The 13,007-nt window shown below is 40.8% G+C and overlaps 1 protein-coding gene across 3 annotated transcripts in view; it reads right to left on the reverse strand.

Moving 5' to 3' along the window:
* The window catches only part of APAF1 (apoptotic peptidase activating factor 1), an 89,839-nt gene extending 77,108 nt beyond the window's left edge, over positions 1–12,731 (reverse strand). The window contains exons 1-4 of one of the 3 annotated variants that reach the window (XM_027542075.1): positions 12,283–12,731; positions 9,595–9,773; positions 9,237–9,426; positions 8,401–8,598 (exon numbers count right to left, since the gene is read on the reverse strand). In XM_027542075.1, coding sequence (XP_027397876.1) covers positions 8,401–8,598; positions 9,237–9,426; positions 9,595–9,732 — 526 coding nt within the window. In that variant the 5' untranslated portion in view covers positions 9,733–9,773; positions 12,283–12,731. Of the gene's footprint in view, positions 1–6,187; positions 6,259–8,400; positions 8,599–9,236; positions 9,427–9,594; positions 9,774–12,282 lie in introns of those variants that run through there. The other 2 variants (XM_027542076.1, XM_027542078.1) reach the window with 2 other exon arrangements.
* Positions 12,732–13,007: the final 276 nt, after the last annotated feature.

Consider the following 13,007-nt stretch of genomic DNA (forward strand, 5'->3'; position numbering starts at 1 on the left):
AGAAAGAAGGACAAGTGAAAAGAAATTTTACTTCATTTTAAATGGAAATACAACTACTGTAATGTTTAAAACAGTTTTAAACTACATGCTGCTCCTAAGGGGTTTTTCTTTAATTTGTGCTTTCTACTTAAGATTTTTAAAACTTATCCTAAGGTTCAAGACAAGGTAAAGAAAGTAGCCAGACACAACTGGCTAATGAACTCTGCAGATTTAAATTTAAATACCTGCTGCTGCTAAGTCGCTTCAGTCGTGTTCAACTCTGTGTGACCCCATAGATAGCAGCCCACCAGGCTCTGCCGTCCCTGGGATTCTCCAGGCAAGAATACTGGAGTGGGTTGCCATTGCCTTCTCCAAAATATCTACTATCTACATCAAAGGTCTCTCTCCTAACCTTAGGAGTAAATTAGGGCATTACTAACATATGTAAGAAAAATAACAAATTATTGCTTGGAGAGAAAGACAAACAGGACTATTCCCTGCTGGTCCAGTGGTTAAGACTCTGCGCTTTTGTTGCAGGAAAGTGAAAGTGAAGTCACTCAGTCATGTCTGACTCTTTGTGACCCCACGGACTGTAGCCTACCAGGCTCCTCCATCCATGGGATTTTCCAGGCAAGAGTATTGGAGTGGGTTGCCATTTCCTTCTCCAAGGCACAGGTTTGATCCCTGGTTAGAGAATTAGGATCCTGAATAATTCATGGTGTGGTCAGAAAAAAAAAAAAAAACAGACCAAAAGACCAACTGATCTGCAAACCTATCACTGGGAGCATAAATTTCACATTTCAGAAAGAATCCAAACATCCTGACTGTGGGCACAAGAGGGAGCAATTTAGCCTTGAATGAGGCTTGTACCTATAATTCACTCAGAGAAATTTAAGCAAAAAAAAAAAAAAAACCCTGCCTTTATTCAGAGAAAATTAACCCATCCTACTCTCACAAGAGGTTTATCAAGGTAGCAATTAATAATCTAATAGCATCAGGGAAGTCCTGGGAAGGAAGGAAGCAAACAGACAGCCTCTAAAGCTTTCTTTTTTCTAAAGAAAACTTCCACATCCTTAGAAACTCAGCACTGAAATACAATCGTGTAAATGGTGGAAAAATTCATCAACTTTTAATTTTTAATGCATCAAATTAAATGGCTGAACTTTCAAAAAGAAACTGGGTTTCTTAAAAATATATAGACAAAAATAGTTAAGAACTTCATAGTGTTCATCAATTTATACCGACCACCCTAAGGTAACACAGTTTCTACAGAAACCAGTTTTAATGAAGTTTGTAACCCATACAGTTACCCATACAGCACTTTCAAAAGAAAAAACAAGGTTTTATAACAATGGCAACATCCAATATTCCTATATTTTAGAACAGACATCAACTCCAGAGATTAAAATTTATCTTTGTTGTTATTGTCTTTCAGTTGTGTCCAACTCTACCTTTAGCGAAGTATCTACTCTTGAACTAATGGATATGCAAAAGCAGACTTCAGATTAAAGAGCTAAATATGAATGGTAAGACTATAACAGGACTTTTGCTGTCAGTCGCTAAGTTGTGTCCAACTCTTTGCGACCCCATGGACCCCATGTCAGGCTTCCCTGTCCTTCACTATCACCTGGAGTTTGTTCAGACTCATGTCCATTGAGTTGGTGATGCCATCTAACCATCTCAACTTCTGTTACCCACTTCTCCTCCTGCCTTCAATCTTTCCCAGGGTCAGGGTCTTTTCCAATAAGTCAGCTCTTCATCAGTCAGCCACAGTATTGGAGCTTCAGCATCATATCTTCCAATGAATATTCAGGGTTGATTTCCTTTAGGATTGACTGGTTTGACTTCCTTGCTGTCCAAGGAACTCTCAAAAGTCTTCTCCAGCACCACAATTCGAAAGCATTGGTTCTTTGGTGCTCAGCCTTCTTTATGATCCAACTCTCACATCCATACCTGACTACTGGATGATAATAATGATACTGGATAATAGGACTACTTCAAGTTCAGGAAGCACAAAATAGAAGGCAAAAAAGTTGACTAATCTGACATCAGAATTAAAGATTTCTATTAAGGACATCTAGGACAAAGTTAATATAGATGATATAAGGAGAAAGTATTTACAGAGTCTAAAACCAGTAAGTCCTACTATCTATAGTATTTAATAAACTCCTTAAAAGCAACAAGATGGAAAAAAACAATGATGTGGTATCACTGATACCACAAATGATATCAACTTCATAACAAGGAAACTCAAAAAGCTAAAAAACTTATACAGAAATGGTCAAGCTCAAGTTATCACAGAAATGTAAACTAAGATATCATTTCACATCTGCTAGCTTGTCAATAATCTCAAAGATGGAAGATAACCTACTATTACTAGGAAGTGAGGACATAGGAGTCATCACATGTTACTGATAGGAATGCACAGATAGGAGGGCAATCAAATCTGGTATTTATATACCCTGTATATTTACAAAGAATACAGATTAAGTAGGCTTCTCAGGTGGTGCTAGTGGTAAAGAACTTGCCTGCCTATGCAGAAGACATAAGAGATGTGGGTTCAATCCCTGGGTTAGGAAGATCCCCTGGAGGAGGACACAGCAACCCACTCCAGTTTTCTTGCCTGGAGAATCCCATGGACAGAGAAGCCTGACGATTACAGTCCAGAGGGTCGAAAAGTGTCAGAAATGACTAAAGTGACTTGCTGCTGCTGCTAAGTCATTTCAGTCGTGTCCGACTCTGTGCAACCCCACAAATGGCAGCCCACCAGGCTCCCCCATCCCTGGGATTCTCCAGGCAAGAACACTGGAGTGGGTTGCTGCCGGGAGCCAGCATGGGAGATCCCACCCATGACAAGGTCATGTGGAGGTGGCCTGACGAGCAAGGCGGATCAGGACTCAAGGGACCCCCTGGACCTGCTCGAGCATCTACCCCAAATCCAGAATCTGTCTGTCCTACTATTTTGTGCCTTTCACCAACTCTTCTGATATTAACAGGGGGCTATCCCCGACCACTTTTCTCTGGAAAAAGTCAACTTAGGGCTTTAATTAATAAGTCTCCTGGGCATGATAGGAGTGTTTCAATTCAAACCCCTCTGATGGCTTTCTAGCTTGCCTGACAGGTTTATCTAGACTCTTGCAGCTACGCACATGATTGTTCACAGCCTCCCAAGCGTGAGAGACATGGGAAGCCTAAAACATTCTAAAAATATAGAGCCTTTTGAAGAGTTAAAAACTATTAGAGTAGTGCTGGTGTAAGATTTCATTGCTGAGCCAATGCTTGCTGCCAAGTTTCCATATCCCTTATCCATTGTGCACCTGGGAGTGCATTGGTTAAAATAGTTGGAATGTAAGAAAAACAAGTAGTAGCCTTGGAATTACCACAGCAGACCTTTGAGCTAATTGTTTCTTTCTTTGTTGTAACTCACTGCACCTTTGCTCCGTGAGAATGTAACTCTGTTTAGCACTTTCTGAGGCTAACATAGATTAGAAATATAAAGAAAAAACACTTCAAGGAAAATAAGTTTTCTGGTTGATCAACCTTTATCAAAAAAGGGTCATAAAATGTCCACAGGCCTCCAAGGCCAGAAGATAATGTACACAACATTGTTTATGGGAAAGGTATGCAGGAAAAAATCCTGGTTTCAATAAAGACAAAACAGATGTGATGTCTGGGCTGACTCTGCATGACTTTGCATCTTTCATTTCCCTCTATGTACAAGTCAAGATATAAAAGTTCCTTTTGAAAATAAAGTTATGAGCCTCGCTCACCGAAGCTTGGTCTCCCCGTGTCATTCTTTCTTTCCTTTTCTTTCTTTCCCTCTCTGTTCTTCTTCCAGGATGACTTCTTGGAACACAGGAGCTTTACTGGCTTTCTGTATAAACTAAGGAAGATCAAGCCTCTTTCTCTCCCCTTTTACTTTCCTTATCGCCGACGCCGTCATCCTGAGGGTATCCCTGGATCCTGCTGGGGCTGGACCCCGGCAGGTTGCCATTTCCTTCTCCAGTGCATGAAAGTGAAAAGTGAAAGTGAAGTCGCTCAGTCGTGTCCGACTCTTCGCCACCCCATGGACTGCAGCCTACCAGGCTCCTCCGCCCATGGGATTTTTCAGCGTACACATATATTAAAAATATCAGAATGATCACATATGGGGAGGTATGATTCTGTGATTAAATACATATATTTGATCTTTGTCACTATTCCTAGCACATAGCTCTAAATCCCTTGTAATTTCCCATGTGAGAGCCTTAAGTGCATCTTTTAACAGTTTTGTTCCTAGTTCTTGAAACTGTCCAGTGTATAAAAGTGAAATGGTGTCTTATGTTCATATAACAAGCCCCTTTCATCTACACCTGAGTTTATGTTAATAAAGTAATTTCTAGGAAGTCTCTAAATACCTAGGGATTTAGGGGAACCTTGCCAGGGGAACCAAACACTTGATTACTACTGAACTTTCAGTCCTACCTCCAGACCTCTGGGGAGAAGGGAATGGTTAGAGATTGCATTCAATCACAAATGATTTAATCAACTACACCTATGTAATTGGAAATTCTGTAAAAAACCAAAAGGGTGAGATTCAGAGCATGTGGGTTGGTGAACACAGGGAGTACACAGAGAGTGATGCATCCACATGGGGCACAGGGCTCTGCACCCGTTCCCACATATCATGCCTGACACATCTCTTCTGTCAGGCTGTTCCAGAGTTTTATGCTTGTATGCATGCATGTGTGCTAAATCGCATCAGTCACATCTGACTCTTTGCAACCTTATGGACTGTAGTCCACCAACCTCCTCTGTACATGGGATTCTCCAGGCAAGAACACTGAAGGGGGTTGTCGTGACCTCCTCCAGGGGATCTTCCCAACCCAGAGATCAAACCTGCATCTCTTACATCTCCTGCATTGGCAGGAGGGTTCTTTACTACTAGTGCCACCTGGGAACCCCCCTATGCTTGTCTAATAAACCAGTAATCTAGTAAGTATAGTTCAGAAGCACAGGTAACAACCTGGACTGGCAACTGTCATCTGAAAGGGCTGGGGTGGGGGCAGGGTGGTGTGTGATCTGATGTTATCTCCAGGCAGGTAGCATCAGAAATGAATTAAATCATAGGACTCTCAGCTGGTATTGAAGAATTGCTGGATATGTGGAAAACTCATGTATCTAGTGTCAGGAATGAAGTAGTGTTGTAGTTGCATAGAGGAGACACATAGGAAGAGTGTGTTTTCCTTTAGAGGAGGGAAAGGGAAATGAGAATGGGATTTTTTTTTTTTTAAAGGAAATGTACGCACTTTGGCCACCTCATGCGACGAGTTGACTCAATGGAAAAGACTGATGCTGGGAGAGATTGAGGGCAGGAGGAGAAGGGGACGACAGAGGATGAGATGGCTGGATGGCATCACCGACTCTATGAACTTGAGTTTGAGTGAACTCCGGGAGTTGGTGATGGACAGGGAGGCCTGGTGTGCTGCAATTCATGGGGTCGCAAAGAGTCGGACACGACTGAGCGACTCAACTGAACTGAACACACTAAGAAACTCAGATAGACTTAATATGAAAATAAGCTGTAAATTAAAGAATATGATTTACTCACCCCTCTGTACTTGAAATCTCACTAATGCTTATTAGGAATACGAATTAAGCTCATTATACACTAGAAAATTGCCAGTATCCCTGACCTTTTCTCAAAACAAAGTGGTTAAAATATATTCCAAGACTACATTTTATATACTATGATTCTTGGGTAATTAATTCCATAGCTTGTTGGTCAATTTTAAACCCTAAAATTGAAAATTCACCCCAATAATATCGAGTGATTTAAATAGTATTAAAGAGAACTTTTAATCCTAAAAATTGGTATATTATACATATTTTAAAGGAAATTTAAGACTATATTGAAACAAAAACCTTACTTCACACTAAAGAAATTTAAACCAATTTTATCCTGAAATATCCTTGGTGATCAACTTTGCAGGAGAGGTTAAAAAAAAGTGAATAAATCAATCCTTGGCCCTGAGATTTGCATAGCTCTGAGTCGCCTGAAACTTCTCTATAAAAACAAGACAGAAAAACCAGGGTTTAGGAATCAGGCATATTTCTGACAACAGTATGACCAACACCATTAACAAAGGCTGTGATGTATAAAGTAAAACCAGGTGTGTACAAAAGCTGTGCCCCAGCCCCCAACTTTCTAAAACTCTCAGGTGCTTACCACGTATTCCACTCATTGTGTCATCTCATCATAAACTTTTTTGCCTTTTTTTTTTTTTTTTGCTGCCCTGGGTCTTCTCTCAGGCTTTCTCTAGTTGCAGTGAGCAGGAGCTACTCTCTAGGTGTGGTGCGTAGGCTTCTATTGTGGTGGCTTCTCTTTTTGCAGAGCACGGGTTCCAAAGCACACAGGCTTAGTTACTCCTCAGCATGTGGAATCTTCCTGGACCAGGCATCAAACTGTGTCACCTGCATTGGCAGATGGTTTCTTAACTACTGGGCCACCAGGGAAGCCTCCTCACAAACTATTTTAACTGGTGATTATATATTGTAAACAACAACAAAAAAAATATTAACCACTAGAAGTTGGGAACTATCTTTTTAAATTCCTCCAAACTCACTAATGGATGGAGGCAACCAAAGACTGAGAATGCTATACAAAATTCCTGCTAGGGAATACCCTGAGAATCTACGGGACTTATTCGGGTCAGCAGTGCACCTGCCAAATGTCCTAAACTCTCTGCTGCACAGTCTGACCTTCCTCACTCTGGTAACTACCCAACTCCCTTCCCACCTTCTCTACTCTCCCATCCTTGCTGAGTTCGCCTGCCAAACTTGTTTCTATTCTCCAAACTCCAGCTAAAATGTCATCTCATTCAGGAAGCCTGGCCTGCTCATTCTCTTCCCCTGATGGAAAGTGTCCTTCCTTTATTCCAACTTTGTATGTACCTTATACTTGTTTCTAATGTTCAGATTATCACATATATCATAGTTAACCTGTCTTCCTCTCCTACCAGATGGTAAGTAAATTTCTTAGATACACAGGCTGTGCTTTCTTTCTGGATTTTGCCCAAAACAGTGCCAAAATCCATAACAGATTCTCAAACACTTTTTGACTACAGAATATTTGAAGCAACGAAAATCAGTTGCCAGATGTCTAATGAATCTATAAAGCCTGTCTGCAAAAACTCATTGTTTGCTACAGTCAACTTCCAATTTTTTTTTCTTGGAGTTACACATAAGATAGATAAGTTACTAAAGATTTTTATTTTTAAAGGTAAATAAATGATAGAATTAATCCATAAATGGAATTCGTATTAATGATTCAGGATGCCAAATACAAGAAAGAATCACCCCTGGGAAGTCATTAATGGAACTGCGTTTCCAACAATCTTCCCTACAGCACTCTGCCAGAACACTCGACTGCCAGGAAGCTATGTTAGTACAGTTCTGTTGAAAGGCAGGGATACAAGCTGCATAACCTTTCAAGATACTTTTTCAACCATGTAATTCCCTCAATTATTAAGATGGGGGGGCAGTCAAGGGGAAGGACTTTCCTGGTGGTCCACTGGTTCAGAATCCACCTTGCTAGGCAGAGGACTCAGGTTCGATCTCTGGTCAAGGAACTAAGATCCCACATGCCAAGGAGAAACTAAGCCTGTGAACCACAACTATTGAGTCCGTGCACCACAATGAAACATACTACATGACGCAACTAAGACCCTACAAAGCCAAATAAATTTTAAAAATTTGAATTTAGATACAAAGGAACTAGTTTCATTCCAGGGATAATGAGTGCCAACTGATAACACACGAACTTACTGGCCTGGGTAGTCAAGCTTCATTGTGACAGGTGAGGTAGAAAATTAAATTCAAATTTAATCACCTATGGTAGGTAGAAAACTGCCCCTCCCCTCCCCATGATGTCCACATCCTATTCCACAGAATTTGTATATATGGCCCCTTATACAGCAAAGAGAGACTCTGCAAGTGCAATTAAATTAAGGATTTTGAGATAACATTATCCTGGATTATCCATTTGGCCCAATATAATCACAGGGGCCCTTGTAAGAGGGAGGCAAGAAGGTCAGAGCAGATGTGATGACAGAAGCAAAGATTAGAGGAAAAAGATCTGAAGATGTTATGCACTGCCAGCTTTGAAAATAAGAAAAAGGACTGTGAGTTAACGAACACAGGGCACCTCTAAAAGGTGGGAAATGGAAGGGAAAGGATTCCCCCTGAGTCTCAAAAAGGAGCTAAGCACTGCTGACACTTTGATTTTAGCCCAGTAAGATCTTCTGACCTCCAGAACTACACGGTAATATTTGTGTTGTTTTAAGCCACCAAAAGCTTTGGTAATTTGTTATATCAGCAACACAAAGCTAATGCAATGCCTAAACAGTATCTTCTTAGCCAGCAATGGTAATCAAAACTTACCTTCTAGGAAAGAATGATCTCGAACAGCTTCTGCAGCTAATACAGACTTCCCACAACCTGCCATCCCATATATGGTGACCCATCCTGGTTCACCATTCAGTTTGGAGAGCTTCTGCTGAATTGCATTCACTAGCTTCTTCCTAGTAACAAAAACAACGGGCCTCTGTGGTACTCCACCTTCACACAGGACTGTCCTTACTGAAATCCAAAACAAAACAAGCATGAATGAAGAGAACTTTGAAATGGTTACTCAAGTAATTCCATAAAAACCAAAGAGAACAGGCTGAGATCTCTGCCAGAATTTCCAAGAGAAGAAAACATGGCTAGTGTGTTAACTTTAACTTTCTGATTTCTCAGAACACCCACAACAAAAGATATACCTTTCAAGACGACTATAGAGCAATGAAAATCTCCATTTATAGCTGCCCTTAACTCATCCTCTACCTCTCTAACTCTCCAATCTTTTTATCATACTAAAGATTGAGAAGAGAGTGTAAAGGAAGGAATATGGAATTGCTTTCAAGAACATAGATTTCTAAAGATTTGCTCTTTCCTATGCTCGAACTTGGTAAACACAAAACTGGAGAAAAATTTAAAGGCTTATAAATTATATTATTATCTCAGAAGTAGATAGTTCACTGGGTAAGGAAATGAGAAAGTAATATGGACACAAATAAAAATATCTGAATTGGAAAACAAGACTATAGTTTTTTCACATGCATGTTTCACTGAACTGTTAAGTCTCTCCAGCAGACACCATCTACAATAAAACAAAATTTCAGCCACCAAACTTCAGCCACACAGCCATTGTGATAGAAGGCATCGTGGATACAAACCGTACGAAGTTATTCCACTAACTGAATCTTTGCCATCGGAAGAAGAGATAACAGGAATGCCACCATGCAGAAGGGCAGCAAGATCTTTGTAACCTTCATGAAGTAGAGCATTGTAGAACGATATATAGGAATGATTATCTTTTTTAAGTATCATTTTAATTAGCATAGCTGCTCGTTGCCGTTGGGTGGGCTAAAAAAAAAAAAAAGTAATTCAGTATACTATAAAGAATACATTTGCAACATAAATTAGTGGACACCAGTACAAATTTTGAAATAAATTCTAAAAATTTTTAAGAAAGTACAGACTGAATTTTTAAAAAATCAAAAAGAAAGCATACACTGCCTCAGAAGGCTTTACCTCATTTTTCACTTTTTCCTCCTCTGACACTGTTAAAACTCCATTACTAATCATGTGATCCATAATGTAGGATGTTTTGATGTCCCTTTCCAAGGCTTCTCTATGTTGAAGCAAACAATTTCGAGCTTTTGCATCCATCTTCCCTCAAATTTTTCTTTCTCTGAGCTGTCAACCATGAGCTACAGGCAAAACATCAAATTCTTGTCAGCCCAATAAAGATATGAAAAGATGTACAACCTCACTGGTAATGAAAAACATAAAGGATTTTATTTTTGCAAATTTTTTTTTAAATAAACAAAATCCAATGCTTTCAATAATGTGAGGAAATTAGTATTCTTTTAAGATACCTGAGGAGAGATAGGTAATTTGGGATAGATATGTACACAGTGCTGTATTTAAAACGGATAACCAACAAGGACCTAGTGCATAGCACAGGGAGCTCTGCTCAATGTTATGTGGCAGCCTGGATGGGAAGAGAGTTTCAAGGAGAATGGATATAGGTGTATGAATGGCTGAGCCCCTTAGCTGTCCACCTGAAACAATCTCAACATTGTTAATTAACTATGTGTGTGTGTGCTAGGTCGCTTCAGCCCTGTCCGACTCTTTGCCACCCCATGGACTGAAGCCCGCCAGGCTCCTCTGTCCATGGAATTCTCCAGGCGAAAATACCAGAATGGGTTGGTTTATTAGCTATATTCCAACACAAAATAAAAAGTTTAAAAAAAAAAGGTACCTGAGGGGAGTACAAAGTGGATGCAACTTTTCTGGAAGGCAATGTACGATGTATTTGAAGTAAGCATTCTCTTTTAACCAGAAATCCCACTTCCAGGAATTTACATCAAAGAGATAGTCATATGTGTATGCAAAAAATATCCACAAAAAGAGTTAAAAGAGTGTTTGGGTAAGATTAAAAAGATTAAAACAACCTAAATGCCCATCATTCTGAATATGGATTTAAAAAATTAGAGTATGTATATACAATGGACTATTATACAGCCATTTAAAATAAGACACACATCCATGTACTGACATGGAAAGGTGCTCATTACACATCACTGAAAAAATTTTAAATATGATCCCATGTGTACCACAAAATATGTGTTGGTCTCATCTAAATACGTATGGAGATGTTTAGAAGTCTGTTCAACAAAATGTTTGGGTTACTTACAAGAATCAAGATTTAGGGACTTTTTTCCCCTTTCTTTTCTGTTCTTTTCTATACTATCTTAATTTTTTTCAATACTCATGATCATTTGTACAATTATAAAACTTCCTTTAAGACTTTATAAACAATGATCATACTAAAGTCCTAATAATTACAAACTTCTTGATTTCTCTGCCATCATAAAACTAAATAGAGCATTCTCGGTATTGAGTATTAGTTCTCACTCAAGATGGGCGTCAGCTGATATGTCTTCACACATTTCTCATGGGCTTACTCCATGAGTTTCAGCTGAGCTGCTAAGTATGACAAAGCAACAGAAAATATCCTCTGATGTCATTTCTTAGATTAGGAGGACATAAAAACAGAATAATATTCTTCATAGTATAATACTCGGAAGTTCCTACCAACTTTATTTCAAATATGATGCAAATTTCTCAATGAGTATAAACCCCAGATCAGAATGTTTGCAAGTTTTTAAACAGAATCTACTGATGTATTACAGTGAGTGTCTAAATGTGCTTATTAATGTTTTTACTCAATAAATATTTGAGTCCCTCCTATGTAGGGCCCTGAATCTACAGAACTTAAATTATACCCATGAAGGAATTCACTATCTGATAGAAAAGGAAAATACAGATAACTATAATGTGATGCACTGAGTGCAAAGAGACAAGCACAAGTAATTTCGAGCACACAGAAGAGGAGTAATAATGATTAAGCTTCAAGATTGACTAAAAAGTACAACCATATGTGTCAGCTGCATACAAAGGTAAGCAAAGCATTTCCCCATTATTGTCAAGGTTCACAAAATGCCCAGTACTGGCATGAAACTGCTTAATAAAAGAAAAAATTATGGTTAGGACCAGGGCTACGGTAATTTTTAAGTGTTAATAAATGTTTTTATGATCTCAAACATAAAATGTCCCTTAATTTTACAGTAATAAAATTTGGTTTGACAAAAACAGAAATAAACTTTTTAGGTTAGGTCCAACAGCTAAGGCAAAAAACACTCTGAACACTTGTAACTAATTTTCAACTTTACCTAGCTCTGTTAAAACTAAAGAAATTAAGTTAAAACTAAAGAAAACTTAAAACTAAATAAGTTTCACCTGTTTTCCTAAACTCTGTCCCCATTGAAACATGAACAAATTCTCAGCGTCCCACCTTTATGTAACCACATCAACGTAAAGTGAGGACTCTTGTGAAATATAAAGGTCAGTTTCATCCAGGAAAACCGTTAACAGTTAACCAGTTCCTTTTTAGATATTTCTCTTCCTGGTACAGTATTAGAATGATTAACAAGTATCCCTTGAACGAGAATTCTAAGTCCCTTAAACTGGCTACTGAACCTCCGGAAAACCCAATTCTGAAAGAAAAGCGAGACGCAAACTTACCCAAACCTTCGCACAAGTTTTCACTGGGAAATCAAGTTGGGGTTGAGAGGAGGCAACAGGGCTTCCAGAAAAAAAATTCAGGGCTAGGGACACATGCCAGGGAAGTTCGGGGCCTCACAGGTGTCTCACCTGAGCGTCCGCAGCAAGGGGTACCTGAAGACCCCCCGCGAACCTCCGACCCGCCGAGAAGGGGGCGTCACCCCCACAGGCGACCGGCGCAGTCCCGCGGCGCCGAGGTGGTAACTCCAACCCAGACACAAAGGAAGGAGGGTCACTAGGGCTGTGGCTCCTTCCCTCAGGCTGCACTTGCAGCCGGGCGGGAGCCGGGCGCCACTCTAGATTCCGCTGTTGCGGCTACTTCAAGTCCTCGCGGGTAGCTGACCGCCTAGACTCCTCACCACCAGCTCTCACACTCCTTCCGCACAGAAATAAAGGCAGCCTCTCCGCCTTTGGGCCGCGGAGCATTCAAAACCCGCCTGCCGGCCCAGCTGGGACGCCGCGGCCCCGCGCACGCAAATAAACACACCCGGAAATTCACGACAACGCCGCCGCCGCCGCGCGCGCTCTACCCCATCTTGTGCCCGCGCGCGCACGAGACAGCGCCTCCGCCCCACCCTCTGCGGGGGCGCGGCTAGGCCCCTCAGGCGCTCCGCGCTCCTTAGAAGGGAGGGCCCAGGCGGCGGCGCGCTCGACGTGGCGCACGCGGCCCCGCCCCGCCCCGCCCCCTGGCGTCCTGGCGGCCAGTACGCGCCCGGGAGCCACGGTATCCTCAGGCTTGCATTCCTAAAGCAGGGGTTTGGCGACATAGGGATGCCCCCTAACCCACCTGACTTCCCTGGTGGCTCAGACGGTAA

Source organism: Bos indicus x Bos taurus, chromosome 5 (genome assembly GCF_003369695.1).
Source record: "Bos indicus x Bos taurus breed Angus x Brahman F1 hybrid chromosome 5, Bos_hybrid_MaternalHap_v2.0, whole genome shotgun sequence".
Lineage (NCBI taxonomy): Eukaryota > Metazoa > Chordata > Mammalia > Artiodactyla > Bovidae > Bos > Bos indicus x Bos taurus.